Consider the following 17,084-nt stretch of genomic DNA (forward strand, 5'->3'; position numbering starts at 1 on the left):
TTTTTTTTCATTTGTTTTTTATATAAACATATTTAATAAAATTTCAAAAACTATTTAGCATAAATATATTTTAATATACATTTTTATTATTTAGCATGGTTGCAGGATTTTTTTATTTAATATAAATATAATTGTGATAGTCTGATCGGTATTTTACAATTTTGATTTTTTTTTTAGGCAATGTTCATTCAAGTGGGGTGGAAATGATTTACCTAAGGCCAAGGGTCATGACTCTAAACTAAATGTGTATGATTTTCTTTTAACTTCTAAATAAATTTATTTTGTTATAATTTTTTAAAATTATTAAAATATATTTTATAATTAAATTTGCAATAAGCTGTGTTAAATTTTAAAACATATATATAATGGGGTTTTAATAAAGTTAAGTTTTTTTTTTCAGATGATTCAGTGTCCAATAGTTATATAAGATGCATCCTTTTAGTCACTAAGTCACTTTATCCTTAATGCAGTAATTTTATCTGAATTTAAGGATTTTAATTTGGATTTGATTTTTTCAAGATTTAGTCATAAAACTATTAGAAAAGGGATATAGATAAGTCCCTATTTCATAGAATCCTTTCCCTAAAGTATATATACCATTTTCCTAATTTTTATCTTTAAACTTTTTTTTTTTCCCATTTTAATCCCTAACATTATATTTCAGTTTAATCCTTTGGAAGTTAAAATTAATAATTAAGATATTCAACCAATCCTATACTAGTATGTATCATATTATGACATCATAGTGACATCATCCAAAAACTTTAAAAGATCTTTTAAAATTAAAATTATTAAAAATTTAAAAAATGATAAAAATATAAAAGTTTTTACTAAAATTACTATTTTTAATTAAATTATAAATTATAAATTTTAATATTTTATAAACCACATTTATTAGAGCTTGAATATAAGATCATTATCTTTTGGAAGGATACCACGTAAGAAAATTATTTTATAATTCAATCAATCAAAATTTATACATGGTCAATTTTTAAGTGATAAATTTGAATGAATTTTAAAATTTATTAAAATAATGAAAAATAATATTATTTCAATTCAAATAATAATGCAAATATTCAAATATGTCATCCTTCTCCCTATGTCCACCATGATTATCGAGTGTTTAATACAAAATAAAGAGAGCATTGACACAATGATGGAAGGAAGAAGTTTACGCCAGAAACATGGGAAAGTCTAAAAGTTAATATATTTTAAAATAATAAAATTTTGATATAAAAAGTGTTACTTTTTATTAAAATAGTTTTAAAATACAATTTTATAAAAATTAGTTGTATTTTTAATTAAATACAATTTTATATCAAATTTTAATATTTTAAATGTGATTAGCAAATCTTTATTCTAAGATGCAATAATTTTATTTTTTTAGTTTTAAAACATTTTACAATTTCTAATAATTTTTATAATTTTAATATTTTACAATTTCTAATAACATTTATAATTTTTAGAGCTTTTCTATTTTTTTACAATTTTAAAATACTCTAACATATTTTTAAAAATGTTAAGACCGTGTGTTAATGTTAGGGATTGAACTGGAAACGTTTAATAACAATAGGGATTGAGATGGGTCAAAAAAAACCTTTAACTATCAAAGTGGAAAAAAGGTACAGTACTTTAAGAGTTAAAGTATGTATTAAGCCATTACACTTCAATTAAATTTGGAGTTGAATCAAGTCAAATCTTTGAGTGAGAGATAAAATTCTCTCAACGTTGTTTTCTCTCAACGTTGTTTTCTCCGTTTACAAAACTTGAATCTAAAACTAAAATAAAATATATTAAACTCTTTTAACTACAATTTTCTTTATATTTTTTTATGTCCATTTTAATTTAATGTCGTATCTAAAATTTAAACCTGTATTCCTTCCTAAATGTATATAATATACCGGTACCCGACCCTTATTATAAACACATTTTTTAACTACTTAATTCAATAGAAATGGGTTAAGTTTGATATGACGGTAAAAACGGGAGGACGGACTTGACATATTTGGGATAATCATGGGTCGTTAGTAATGTTTTCCTTTGCTGAATTTATGTAGATTTGGAAGCTCTTAAAATGGGCAAATTAGAGTTGTAGTGGCATATGATTTTTCCCTTAATTAATTTTCACATACACTGCCAAAAACTAGGTAGGCAGTCGCATAATCTCTTGCAATCCCACATATTAGCTGTTACTTTGTGATTGAATGAATTTTAAATAAAAAAGATACCATTAGCCATGAAAATGAATGAAAAGACTTGATGATTTTCTATCAAAATTGCTGAACTTGGAATGGGAAAAAGAAAAAGAATCTCCGTCATCTCCTTTCCATGTTGATTTGATCTTTCCGTTTCCGCCCATGTGGAAAATGAAAAAGTTGTTGTGCATGTAACTTGTCTCTACACCTTTCCATACCACAAATTATAATACTTAATATATAAAAACCAAATGGCTGTTTTCAAACTTTAACTCACCTCCATTGAAAAAGGGTTGTTTCTTTATATATATATATATATATATATATATAAATAATTAAGAAATGGATGAAAACCAAAACATTACATAAAGGAAGGGGAGAACTGAAGAACACATATACATAGAACCAAAAACAAAAAGAACATGGGTTCTGAAAAGCAAGGGTTTATATGGTTATCAGCGCTTTTGTTTCTGAATATCTTTGTCTTATCCACAGCCGATGTCCACTATTACGAGTTTTCTGTAAGTTCCTTGCATCTTCCCCCTTTTCTGTTTGTGTTAATAAGAGAAAGCAGTGCTGAATTTTGATTTTGGGTTTTGTTTAAATTAGTTGCAAGAATCCACGTTCACAAAGCTGTGTAGCACGAAGATCATCTTGACCGTCAATGGCAGCTTTCCAGGGCCTGAGATTCGGGTCCGCAGAGGGGACACAGTTGTTGTCAATGTCCACAATCAAGCAAACTATGCTGTTTCCCTCGACTGGTAATACTAATATATACATATATGTATATGCTTGCACTCCTAGTTTACGATAAAACACTTAAATCATATATATAGACATATGTTTGTGGGTTTGTAGGGAGGGCGTTGAGGATACAATTGATGGTTCGAATAATACAATTCAGCCAGGGAAAACTTCACTTACAATATAGAGTTAGGGGATGAAATAGGAACTCTGAGGTGGCACGCTACCAGTGCTTGGGCTGCTGCAACCGTCCACGGTGCCTTTGTCATTTTTCCAGTAGCCAATAAAGACTATCCTTTCCCTGCACCTACTTCTGATCAAACAATTATACTTGGTACATCTGATTAACATGTTTGATTCCTCTATTTTGCAAATTAATTGCTTACGTGAATGTTTTGGCACAATATTCCTTTAGGGGAATGGTTCAGGGAAGAGTTAACGGAAGCTAATCAAACCATAGCTCCTGGCTCAGCAGATGCTTACACTATCAATGGCTATCCAGGAGAAACATATGGATGCAGCAACGGTATGTATCCGCTATTGTTTAGACTTTTTCTTTTTCTGGTATCTGATATCTGGTAATGACTTAGGCCTCACTGTTTCCAAGTTAAGTCAGGTCGGATATTCAAGACTAAAATCCGAGATGTTGGACCCGTCAAATCTTTTCTTTTTTTTAATAACTCTATTTTATACTTTTAATACGTAAGTTTGCATCACATGAATCAAGCATCCTCTTCCCTAGGCCATACAGCATGAAATGAAAACTGACAGATTAACTTTTATGCAGAAACCTTTACTATGAATGCTAATAATCCAACAATTTTGATGTTGTAGATACAACTTTTGAGATGCAAGTAGATTACCAGGGCCTTTACCTTGTTCGCGTGATAAATGCTGTTGCCAATGAAACAATGCTGTTTGACATCGAAAGACACAGATTGACGATTGTCGGACAAAATGGGACCTATACCAATCGTTCCTTTACAAGTTCTTTAACCCTAGCCCCAGGGCAAGTTATTGACGTCTTGTTGAGTCCAAACCAAAATGTTGGCCATTATTACATCACTGCTCGATCTTCCTCCGGCAGACATATTACCAATGGAATTCTGCGATATACCACCACTACCACTAGTTTTTAATATAGGTAAATAGTTTCCGTTGCTAAGAAATAATAATAAGGTTAATGTTGAAATAAGAGATTAAATATAATGTGTGTATGTTCTTTTGTTGTGATCGTTGTTGGTTGTTTGAACGATGAGTTTTCAATGTTGTAGTGGGAAGATGTTGTTTAACTAAAATGTACAATGTGATTTATTCATTATTGTAAGACCCGATCAGAGATCCAACCAGTTGGATCTTTGGTTCCAATTCAATCACTTTAAAAAACAAATTAAAAATACTTACAATTGCAAAAGAATAATTTAAAATTATTAAAAATTAAGAAATAATATTTTTCTTTAAAAACCAAACATAAAATTGAAAAAAAATCAATTATTGTTAAAAATAATGAAAACTTCTACATTTTGATTTATTTGAAATAGATATATATTTTTAATTATATCCCGATTGAATAGTTTTCAATTCAATCACTTCTTATAACATCGTATTTCTTAAGGCTAAAATTAAGTGATGATAAATAGGATTAGAATTTAAATATTGTATAAATTTCATACCAACAACAAATAATATTGAAAAAGTTGGATACGTCAACAAAATTTTGTAAAAATAAATTTTGAGAGAGAGAGAGAGAGAAGCATTCGGGAAAAGAATAGAAACATCGAAATTAGGATTGTGGACAATGAGACATCTAATCAAACAATGACTTGATTGTATAATAAGAATAACAAGAGGTGTACAACTGACAAATGGGACAAACACTAATCGTTAGTGGAAAAATCTCATTGATCAACTTAATCGGAGGGAGTTTCATGAATTTGGCTCATATTTCTCAAAATTTATCGACCTATGTTATATCACCCCGTATAAAAAGGTAGTTGTCGGTTCTTCAATGCATGCTCCAACGAATTTCGCTGAGCGTTGTCCTACCTTTTTCCGACTGGTTACAGTCATGGTTGCCCCCAATTCTAAACAACTTCTATTTTCTTTAATATAGTAACTTCCACCTTGTAGAGTTAGCATCGAGTTATTGGTTAACACCAAATTTTAACACCGTTTGTCTAAAAATATTGTCCAACATAAGCTGCCACATCACCTAGTCAGCTGTATTTTTAAAAATTACATGAATTAGAAAAAAACTTGGGACTATAATTTAAAAAATAAAAAAGTTAAAATATGATTTAACTAAACAGTTTTTTTTTTTTTTTTTACCCTTTCTTCAACCTTATATATCCCTCTCCCTCACGAAAGAAGCTAGGTGTTTTTTATCTCAAAATTTTTCTTCAATTTCTGAACCTGCAGATGAATTATTTTCAAGATCCGATTTCATTTCAGAGATGTCAAGTGGAAGCTCAAAACATCATATTAGTTCAAGGGGAGTGCAATCTTATTGCGGCAAAAAGGCACCGATTTCACAGACTGCAAAATCTCACTTTGTTTACAAAATCCATGGATCAAAGCGGAGACAAAGTTACAGCATCAGGTTCAACACCTAACTTCAGCATCTTCCCCAAAACAGAAAACCCAAAATCAATTTGATTTAACTGACAAAAGGAATTAATCAAGATGTTCGAAGGATACACGTTATGGAAAACTCCTAATAATTCCATTTGGCTATACATAGAAACAACTACGGCATAATGTTTCATTCTAACAATGGCTGCTAATAGTTTAGTGAATTCCATAATCCAAGACTTTGGGTACTTCTCAATTACATTATTAAACAAAGTCAAAGCATCAGCAACATTATTGAAGCGGTCATACTTTTTTCGGTTTCCCCTTACTGACATTGAAGTTTTACTAAAAAGCTTCGATTTGGGTAACAATGGTGTTAAAAGGACAAGAAAAAGAAAGAGTGTAACTGGAAAGATTCCTTCCACCATTAACAATTGAACGAAGAAATAATGAAGAATTGAGCTTACCCATATCTAGAAATCCAGCAAAATGAAAGAAAAAAGATCTACCATATTTAACAGTGCACAAAGACAAGAACACCAGAGAAAGGGAATGGCTTTAGAGGAAGATCTCAAAACAAACAAATCAAACTATGAACATGAAAACCTAAACCCAAACGATAATGGAAGATTACGATCCTAGAAAGAAAATGAAAAGTTTGGTTTTGAATACCGAAAGGAAACAAATGGTAAAAGTTAATTACGATAATAAACAAATGGTAAAATTTGGGTTGGCTTCTTTTGGGTAAAAAAAAAACTATTAATTACGATAATAAATTTAATTAAAAATCATTTTTATTTTTTCCCTGTTTTTTTAAAATTTCATGTAAATTTTAAAATATATTGCTTACAAAGTGACGTGGTAACTTCTGATTGAACAATTTTTTGGACAAGGTTTAGGGTTAAATAGGTAACCGCACAATAGTATCTATATTGACCCAAAGAAAAAAGTGTCTAGGTAATTATTCGGGAAAACAATATAGATTAAGAGTACTTTTTTTAATTAAGTCATAATAGAAATTAAATTTTATCTATTAATTCAATTACTTACATAAATAAACCTGGATCATTATAAATTACACAAAAATTAAAATAAAAGTGTAGCAACTGTATGCAGCAGCAGTAATTCCAAAGGCTGATAGCAGAAATTCAGAAGGAAAAAAACACATAAATACAACTACAGGAAAAGGCACCAAGAATACAAATTGGTAGCTGAAACTTTAAATTGATTTTACATTACCAATCTTCCAATAACATCGGGTCTTTACATTCTCACTCGACCATACAAAATTATGAACATAAGACGAATGCTAGTTGAAACTATCCCCACAAATTTGCTAAAAATTGCATTATAATGGGGTTGGGTATATATATACACACAGCATTTTTCAACTGGCTATAAAAAATGAGGGCTGATTCAAAGAATAAATGGGAAACAAGGAATACAAGAACTAGGCAGAAATACCATTTAGGGACTCGGGTTGAGACGAGGCATCATTTGGAGTGCCACATAGTTGGCAAGGGTCAGAGGATCCCTGTGAACACCAGTGATCAGGGACACTCAAAAAGTACGTTGACATGAACTTTCTGAATCTTTTCTTATATTCCTTGGGAGAAATCACAGTTGGCAACAAATTCTTAGGAACAACCAATGAAGACTTAACCCATGTCTCAAGTTGTTTGTCCCAAGTATACTGCCTGAGATAATCAATGATCCCACATACAAGCTCCCGCCGCTCCGTATCCACCCCAACAAGTAAAGAATAATCCATTACATTGATTGACTGCAAAGAGAACACAACTCAGTCAACACCTCATTCCAAATTTGAGGAATATAACATACAAAGGAAATATATAGATGATATATGGGATTGAGGGAGGGGTTTGGGATGTTGGGGTTGATGGGGAGTGCTGAATACTATAAGGGCAAAATTTATTCAAGAAAAGAAAGAATGCATCTAGTCCGAGCAAGGAAAAGTCCAGTAGAAAGAAATTAAAACTCACATTGAGGAAAGTTGTGTCATTCCATACAGCCCGTTGCAAGAGACGCTTGGCTTGATGACTAACATATAATGGAGAGGAATTCATGTCATTGACAAAGTTCTGATCCAAAAGAACATCTCCAGAACCCTCAGCAGCTGAATTGAATCGAGCATGCAAGGCCCCTTTAAGATCATACTGGCGAGTAATATTTCTACCGAAGGTAAGATTCTCCATCACCATAAGATCATGTCTTGTCTCTTTCCCTGTTTTAGGCTGTCTTACTATTACCTGCAAAATGTTTAAATGTTCAAAAAAAAGAGCAAAGAATAAAGCAATCGCATATTTTTTAAAATGAAAAGGAAAGCAAACCTGATAAATCCCAAGAACTTTAGCAAGGCAAGTTTGGCTTCCAGACTCAAATGATTGGTTCATGTACTTGAAATAATGTAAAGCAAACTTCTCAAATGATTCATATTCTGTCTTCTTGATTTCTTTTATAATAAACCTATCATCAAGTGTTTTAGCAAAAAAGGACTTGCTCTTCCCTCCTTTGGCATCCCAATTTCTGCATCGGCTAAGGGAAGCAATATAATCAAGCTCTGAAGGGCAGCACCGCTCTCGAAGATCACGGAACTGGTTAGCATATAAACAAAATACCGAGTATTTACCCTTCCCAAGTGATTTTGAAACCCCTAGAGAAACCTCTATGTTATGCGCATCAGGAGGAACTAGAGAATCCAACAAGCTTAACCCATCAAAACTGGAGAAGCGCGACTCTTCTGAAGAAATACTCAGACTAGAGACAGACTCTGAATCAGAGGAACCACTGGACGACCAATGCAGGGACGTTAAAGTAGGAACACGACTTAGGCTTCGTAAACTTTCAACTAGTCTATCTCTCCTCCCATCCTCATTGGACACTTCAGTTCCAGCAGGCAGATCTTTCAGCAATGCCAATGCACAAGCAATTATACTCGAGAGTTCACCTTCATAATCTGACACAATATAGTCATTAGTTCCTAGAGGTATGCGTAGCCTTGATGCTTCCTCCCTGATTAATTGACAGCCTGTGGGTATTTGTGATGGAGTATAACCACTGATGGATTCAAACTTGGGGACATTTCCTCTTTGAAGGTCCTTCATGTATATCTGTCTGATTTCAGAAAAAGGCATCCAGAACCATCCATTTACATTTTCTAAACTGGATAGTAAGGAATGCGGAGATCCATCAATCTTTGATTCATTTGAATCAATCATAGAATCATTGTCATCAAGATCAGTGGAAATTGGGATTGTTCTATCCACTTGTAAAGGACCTGATATAGGTGCATCCTCTGCTTGATAGCTCTCATCACCAAAATGGGAACAAACAGAAATATCATGTCCCACAACGGACTCTGGTTTGGATGATTTCGTAACAGCATCTACTTTTGGCTTTTCAATGTTTTCAACCTCAGTAACACTCCCTTGAATGCTGTCACATCCTTCAGATTTTTTAACAGGAATATTTGAAGATAATTCATCACCAGGAAATTCATTACCTCCAACCAAAGAACCTGAATAAGCTTTCATATTTCCAGTATTTTCAGAACCTTTATCACCATCTATAGGTTTACTTTCTCTACCACTGTCCTCTCCATCAGCACTATCAGTATGCAACTTCAGCTGCTCCACCACTGCTTTGTTGTTGGCACCAGCAACTACTACTGTCGGATCAGGCAACAGTAGAGAATGCAGGCGTCGATCCCAAATGCATGCTTCCAAAAGAAGGTCCCACCTTAGTCTGTTCAAGCTGAGGAGTTTTGAGAACCCAAGTTTGCATTCCCATTATTTGCAACAGCATTCTGAATGTTTAGCTGCAATTTTTTCCCAATGGAACATATGAAAAAAAAGTAAAAGCAACAGCACCCAACAACTTAACAGAAAGACGAAGAGAAACCAACCTCAAATTCAGAAGCTTCCAGTTCCAGCATCTCTTCAACATCAGAGAATACTTTTAAGGAATCTTTAAGGTTTAAGGTTGAACCCGCAAACTGAGACCTTATCTGAACCAAAAAGGTTGCAACCTCTCTGAACATTACCATTCCTTTTGTGTAAACCTGAAGAAAATAACACCAATTCAAACATATTAACATGCTTGTGTTTATAGTTTACCAGATAATAAACATTAGGTCATAAATCAAAGCACAGTGAGAACAGAATATCCACATACATTCTCGGATTCTTCCTTCAGCCAATCTGGTCTGATTGACATGCTAAACTCCAGCTGTTGTGGAGGCATGGACACAGTATAAGTGGTAACTGAAGAAAAACTAAACATTGCAACCATAGGGCCTAACCTGCAGTTACATTAAATTACAATAAATAAGGGAAACAAGCCTCTTAGCATAAGAAAATATAAACCTCCCCAACCCCTAGCCAATAAATATACTCACAAGCTATTACTACAAAACATAAAGTGCCCAAGTCTCAAACAGAGAGGACAAAATTTCCTGCTCAATAATACATTTGAAAGTAGTTCATTGTTAAATAAAAACGGAAAGAGTTATCCATACCCAAAGAAATATAGAAAATCCTTGTGTGGAGAATGGCCACAGCTGGATAATCCACAGGATGTGTTGTGTTCAGAAAAGCTGAGCTCCAAGAACTTTCCAAATGAGAGAAAACGTGCAGCAGTTGAAATTAGCACTCTTTTCGTAGATTTTGACATTCCATTCTCAGATTGACACTTGCCACAGCGACTCCACATCCAGAGTTTTCCCTCAGCTTCCCCAGGTAAATGCTTAGGAAGCCGTTTAACTTGTATTGTTAGCTGCTTATTATGATGTGCATAATAGTAGAAGTGAGCTTCTGGGAGTTCACCGCATATAGAACATTGGCTTCTCTGCAAAAAGCAAAAGTTTCTATCAGCGGAAACTGGAAAACTCAACAGTACCAAGGATTGAGAAAAGTTATGTTTTCAAAAGCAGTCTACAGCATTATAGAGTTAAGCGTTAGCTAAGTTTTTTAAAAGATTAACAAGAAACTAAATAACCAAATAAGTAGTCGAAACATATCTTCAACACTTTAGAGCAGTGGGCAACCTAATAAAACTTGACTCACTTTCAATAAAATCAAACTTGACTCATAAGAATCACATACTGATAAAACTGCAGAAAAGATTCCTTCTTTTTTAATTCTTAAAAGAAGAACCCAGAGACCTGATTGAGTAAATTATCTCGAAGGAACTTCCCAAGAGGAACATCAAAATTCCTGTAGAACACTATATGGCTAAAATGGCTTTGCTCACATATAGTCCCCTTTAAGGCATTTCGGATAGACATAAGAACCAAAATACTCTGTGAATCCAACATTGTGTTGATGCTCTCCTTATTTTGCATTTTCTCTTCATTATTATCACCACCAGCATTCAAGTTAAGTAGTGCTTCAGAGGAAGCTGGAAAAGATTGAGGTTGTCCATCATCAAGGGATTTCTCTTGATCAGGACCAGATTTAGATTCCACATCAAGTTGCTCTGAGCCCTCAAAACTTTTCATTGCAGGAGTTGCTTCTGTGAGCTTAGATTCCACCCCATTTAACCCAAAATATGTAGACAATGACCGATAAGGAGCAGTGGATGCAAGAGGAAAATTGCTTCCGATTACTTTCTTCAGAGAGGCAGAAATGGATGACAACCCAGACAAAATGGCTGGATTATATGGCTCCAAAGATAAAGCAGAACTATCGCCTAATCCTGACTTCACAATTTGATCACCATTTACATGGTAACCTTCTTCATGGAATCCACTGGAAATGGGAATGTCAATTTCATGTGAACCAGTTTCAGCAGTAGACTCGTCAAGACAAGTAGCATTCATGTTGCAAATTTCTAAGGCATGGGATTCACGATCAGCTGGCAACACATCTGCTATCCCAGTTAGAGGAATCGTAGAGAACATTGCCTTTTGATCAATAAGGAAAGAAGTTTCAAGGATTAAATGATATGCCATGACAACAGCATATTGCAAGACACACTTAATCTTTTTCAGTTCTTCAGAATGGCTTCCTTTCAGCAAAATCTGCAAAATTATGATATCAAGTTAACAAGTACACAGACAGGAAAATGCCGTTGATATCTTACCAGGAAAAAAAAAACAAAGGAAGAGGAAAGCCTGTTATCCAGTAGATAGCATCAGTTCAAACATCTTAAGACCAGACATCAACCACAAGTACTTTTTGAGAAACAAGATGATAAAAATCGATGATGCAAAGAAACCAAGTGGAAGACCCTTAAGCTTCAAAAGTAAAAAAACTACAAATTGGTAAAGTGTACATTTTTAGGGGACTACTACAATAGAGAAAATGTATTTGACTTTTAAATGCTTAGGAGAAAACCAATTTAACTAATATATACATTTTAACAAAATCAACATAGTCGGATAAAATTGGGTTTCGACATAACTAATGAAAATATAAGTTTAAACTTTTTCCAATAAAGAAATTCTTAGGAGACTACTACAATAGAGAAAATCTTTTAAAAGAGTTTAGCTGAGAACTTTCTTAAATTTTATGGAAGATTAGAAAGAAAATCTCAATATCAAAAAGACCGATACTTTTAGTAACTTTTTAAAATTCAATTTGCAGAATATTTGCATATAAAAAATCTTAAGATAATTTACAATAGGTTGAAATATTTCAAAGAAAAAATTCTTAGGAGACTACAATTGAGTAATCTTTGTAGGGAAAGGAGCAAAGATACAACAAGCTGCATTTTCTTAACAGTTCAACATAGGAGGCCCAAGCTTTAAGATATTATTGCATTTCAAACTTACAACAAAAAATTAATTAGCAATATGTAATAGCCTAGGAGATAACGATGTAAGTACTTAATATGTATTATAGTCGAATATCTTAATAGCTTTGGATAATGAGGTTTGGAGTAGGCCTAGTCCTACTCATTAATATCAGGACAACTGGTAAAAATAATGTAAAAGAACGTTTAAAGCCTTCCCATTGAGAAGTTTTGCAACGAAAAGAAATACAAAATAAGCTATCAAAGGAATGATTCTTTTTATTAAAACTGTGTTCGTATATATCTTGTTTTCCATATATCAATTTCTCAGACCATACTACCAGTGCTCACATCCAACATCTAACTGTCTTGTTTCCCACATCCAAGTGATTGTGTGTTAGCATGTATGCAAAAACATGCCGGAGCATACTGGGGAAAACAATTAGAAAAGAAAGAAAAAAAAAAGAATAAGTCGTCAACTTACAGTGCAACAAAGATGTTTGGGACAGCCCTCAAGAAACATCAATGTTTTACTTGGTCGTTTTCCCCCTTCACCAGAGCAAGCATGTTCTTCAACAAACTTTTCTATATGGAAGGAGTCGCACTGCTTATAGGAGTCATTCTGCTTTAGCTTTTGACCAATCAAATGATCGGACGGTATGATTGATGAGCCAGTGCAGCACGCAACTCTCTTGAGACGATGTTGCTTCATGTCAAACACCAGTGTGATTCCTTTGGCAAGAACACTCTCTTGAACATCACGTGAAACAGTTTTCTCCACCAATATCACATTTGGATGACACATATCTATCATCTCGCTTAGAGATTTCATATGACCTTTTTCCTGTTTTCAAGGGTCAATGATCAGAACATGGAGTAGAAAATTTACTGCATTGCAAAGAAATAGAGTTTACTTTTGCCATGGTACCTCATCTAGTGAATCTAATGAAGACAACCCACTAGAAGATTGACCAAGGGCTCCCTGAATTAATAACAGCCTTGGATTTCTGAACTTAGTTTGCATGTGCTTATGAGCAGCACGCTTTTTGAAGACCAAGCCCTTGATTAATTGGCTGCAAAAAAATAGGTTAATTTATAATAGTTCAAGAGACAAAAATCCTATAACACAAATAGCATTAATTTTCTATTATAAAGAGGTGTTTCAAATAAAGCACGAGAGATGTTGATTTCCACGCATGCTCATACATGCATGCAACTAAAAAAAGAACTTTAAAATTTAAAAAAAGAGAATGGCTTTTCGCATGCTACCAGTTGAAGGAGAAGTAACCAATACTCTCTTAATGAAATAAATTTTACATAGATAATAGATGTTTATAAGAACTATCTGAAGAAGATACTTCAGAAAAGCACATTACCATCACCCATCAATCTTTAAAAAAAAACACCCATCTGTTTCTTCAATGAGAAATCTAAATTAATTATAAAATAAATATCCACAACTAAGAGCAATATAACTTCAAACAATATATTGAAATCATATCACCTTTGACTGCGAGAACCGGTTGCAATGCATTTCACTTTCACATATCCATCGGGACCCATTGCATTGCCATCAATAGCATCAGGCTTCAAGAAAAGTGCAGCTTCCAAAGATAAAGAAGTAACTATATCCACCCAACTATCACTGTCACTCACAGAACAGGCAACACCCACAGATTTAAGAAGTTGACTGACAATGGCTTTGAACTTCCCATCTATCACCTCTTTAATTGCCCTTTCTTTTTCCTCTTTAAACCTGTAGCGTCCATTGCTCACATCCGTATGACTCAAGGAACTTGGTTTTCCCCATTTTGTGCCATCTCCACATTCATCATCTTCGTCATCATCGTCATCATAAGCCAGAGAATTCTCCAAGTCGTCCTCTGGATCTTCAGGTTCTGGAGGTTCCCAAATTTGATTATCTCTTTCACCATTAATAACTTGAGAAACTCCACTCTCTTTGACAAAGGCTCTAGCAGAATTTCCGACAACATTTTCTTTTGCTTGTTGTTCATTACTAGTTTGTGTTATCTCACCATCTCTAACTATGTCCATATCATTGCTATCTTTCTTATCTCTCAAGTCGCTTTCAGACATCAGATTTGAGCTATCAAGTCTCTTCCCAAGGCCTTCTGAGCACGGGTTTCGTCCATTTGGCAGACAATTGAGCTCCCCATGACTATTTTTTGAACCAAACTCTTGGTCACCCTCAACCCTGAGAAATATCAAATATAAGTAATGTTCATATTCACGGTCAAACATATATAGAATTACAAGATTCCAGTTAATAACAACTAGTAGTATAACAGCACCACAATGAAAAGAAGGGCACCTACCGATCGTATGAGTTTATTACATCAATAGAAAAATCACCTGATGGAACAGAATACAAAATATAAAATAGTTAGCTCAAATTGAGATGGAAATAAATTAACAAATAAAAACTAGATAGATACTTACTGCAGCTGGAATATGAATGATCACTGCTAGACAATGAAGAAGTTGGACTGATCATTGGTGTTGAATATGGAGTAATACCATCTCGTTTTACAAATTCTCTTCCTTGCCTCTCCCAACATAATTTACATGACCGAATTGGGTCTCCACTACAAGAGATTAAAGCATTACCATTCTCCAGTTTCCTTTTGTCTTCACTGATCTTTGTAATTTCAGCACCACAGTAATGACACATGCTATACATCTGATGAAATGAGAACTCCAACCAATTCAATCACCTATTGGATAAAAATGGGAGATAAGACCCTTGTGCAAAATAATTTATTTTTTTCTAAATCACTCCAGTAAACTCCATTTAGACATCAAGGACATCATATTGTGCAAACCAAACACTTCTGTAAGGCACTCATAATATTTGATTTACTTGCAAAGGCTGAAAATTATCTAAGAGAAATTTTTTAATTAAGTTATTTCTATTCAGAACCATAGCATAAAAGAAAAGGAAAAGTACCAAGTTCTATATGAACTAAACTAACCAATTTCTTCCGTGTTTTACATATGATTTTTTTTCCTACCCTAGCATTCAAAGAAAGCTCATATCAATCCAGTTTCATATACATGTACGAAATATTTCTTGAAAAGCAGCAGGATACAGTATCACAAAATTCATCAGCAGATAAACGTGGATACCAAATATTTGCAATTTTTATATACCAAATCCGTTATTGATCATGCAACACGGCTTAGAACTAGCAAAACATAAACTAAAATTTCAAGTTAACTAGCAGTACATAAACTTATGGGACTGTCCAAGTTTGGGTGTCCTAATTTTGCAAAAGCTCATGCGGTCTTGTATCTGTATTGTATTATGCATATCGATGCTTCCTGGAAATAAACTAAAAACTGCAGTAATTCTTCTATCTGTTTTCACAAATAAACCTGCAATTCTACATGCGTTTCAAAAGTAAAGGAACATAAAAAACTGGGATAAATTCCCAGAAATTCCAGAGAAAATACAACTTAATAAAATATCAAAGAATTATAATGACCATGAACTAAATCCATGTTTACAATCAGACAAAAAAAAAACATTTTTTCATGTCAAAAAGAAAACCAGAGTCCAAAGCCTGAAAATTATAGGTGTTTCAAAAACAATCAAATACAGTGAAACAAAATAGACTAAACAGAGAACATAGTATCAGATCAAACATAGTTCATTGGAAACAGTGACAACATACTGCAATTTCAAGAAGGATAAAAAAAAAGGGCAATAATAATAAGCATATACCAGAACAAAAGGAAAACGATGAAACCAACATCCAAGGCTGATTTGCAATCTTTAGCAAAAAAAAAAAAAAAAAGAAGAATTTGATTTTCAAAGTCAGATGATCTGTGCAAAATGGATAAAATCACCAAAGCATCAACCTTCTGAATTTCCAAAATGACAACAGTTTCAAATTTATCCAAAACAAAAATCAATCAAAAGTTATCATTTATTCAAGCTCCAAATTAAACAATATAAAAAGGAAAATTAATTAAGTCAAACTATAAAAAACAATTCAATGAACCCAAAATTAAGGCAACAAATATGGAAACGAAGAATCAGAAATATTAATACTTACTGCTAAAGCAATCCAAAGAACAAAGATTTGGGTATGATGACCACTAATCCAATCCCAATCATAATGTAAACTTGTTTATTGGGTTTTTTTGCTTTTCTTTTCTCTACCCAGAAAGCAAGGATTTTTTTCTTCAGAAAATAAAAAATAAAAAGCAAAGAATACGATAAAAATGAGTCCTCGAAAAAGAGAAGGATTGAGAAAGAATGAAATTAAAAGAGGGGAAATGAATTTGAAGAAAGGTACTTATGAGTGGGCTCCACCCTGTGTTTCCTAATTCACAGTCCAAATGTTTTCTTTTCTGGGATTCATTTCATGATACGTCCTCATATTATGTTCTAGATTATAAATTACTTTTCAAATTTCAAAACATTTTAATTAAATCCTGAAAGTATCCAAATCAGATCATTTTTGTGACTCTAGCCATCAAGCTGGCAATAAATGTCAACTTGGGTTTGGTGAAGTATCAAAAACTTTAAACACATCTATACAGATCTAAAGCATTAAAATAATAATTTAGCATAACATATTCAAATTGTCCATATCATAAATATACATGTTTGTTTACATGTTTTAAGTATATTCCATATTAAATTGGAGCTAGCAGTTGATGTTTAAACCAACATTAGATTGACAGAAAACTCAATTGATATGATAACGATATTTTAAATAATCAAATAAAAGAATTTGAGGAAATCCAAAAAAAAATTTAAAATAATTTGAGGAGTTTGATGCAATTAATGTT

The 17,084-nt window shown here is 33.1% G+C and overlaps 1 protein-coding gene and 1 long non-coding RNA gene across 2 annotated transcripts; one reads left to right on the plus strand and one right to left on the minus strand.

Moving 5' to 3' along the window:
- The first annotated feature begins 2,511 nt into the window (after positions 1–2,511).
- LOC108478357 (uncharacterized) lies at positions 2,512–4,237 on the plus strand. Its single transcript, XR_008282867.1, has 5 exons — positions 2,512–2,716; positions 2,805–2,956; positions 3,054–3,273; positions 3,355–3,465; positions 3,774–4,237. It is a non-coding gene; the product is annotated as an uncharacterized LOC108478357 (long non-coding RNA).
- A 2,477-nt stretch (positions 4,238–6,714) lies between these two features.
- On the minus strand, positions 6,715–16,664 carry LOC108479199 (putative 1-phosphatidylinositol-3-phosphate 5-kinase FAB1D). Its single transcript, XM_053027987.1, is given in 14 exon segments — positions 6,715–7,293; positions 7,514–7,780; positions 7,862–9,312; positions 9,315–9,348; positions 9,436–9,591; positions 9,705–9,831; positions 10,048–10,376; positions 10,693–11,550; positions 12,748–13,107; positions 13,192–13,336; positions 13,768–14,478; positions 14,600–14,636; positions 14,724–14,964; positions 16,343–16,664. Coding segments are annotated over 13 exon segments (5,049 nt in total). The 5' UTR covers positions 16,343–16,664; the 3' UTR covers positions 6,715–6,960.
- Positions 16,665–17,084: the final 420 nt, after the last annotated feature.

This window comes from Gossypium arboreum, chromosome 5 (assembly GCF_025698485.1).
Source record: "Gossypium arboreum isolate Shixiya-1 chromosome 5, ASM2569848v2, whole genome shotgun sequence".
In the NCBI taxonomy this organism is placed as follows: domain Eukaryota; kingdom Viridiplantae; phylum Streptophyta; class Magnoliopsida; order Malvales; family Malvaceae; genus Gossypium; species Gossypium arboreum.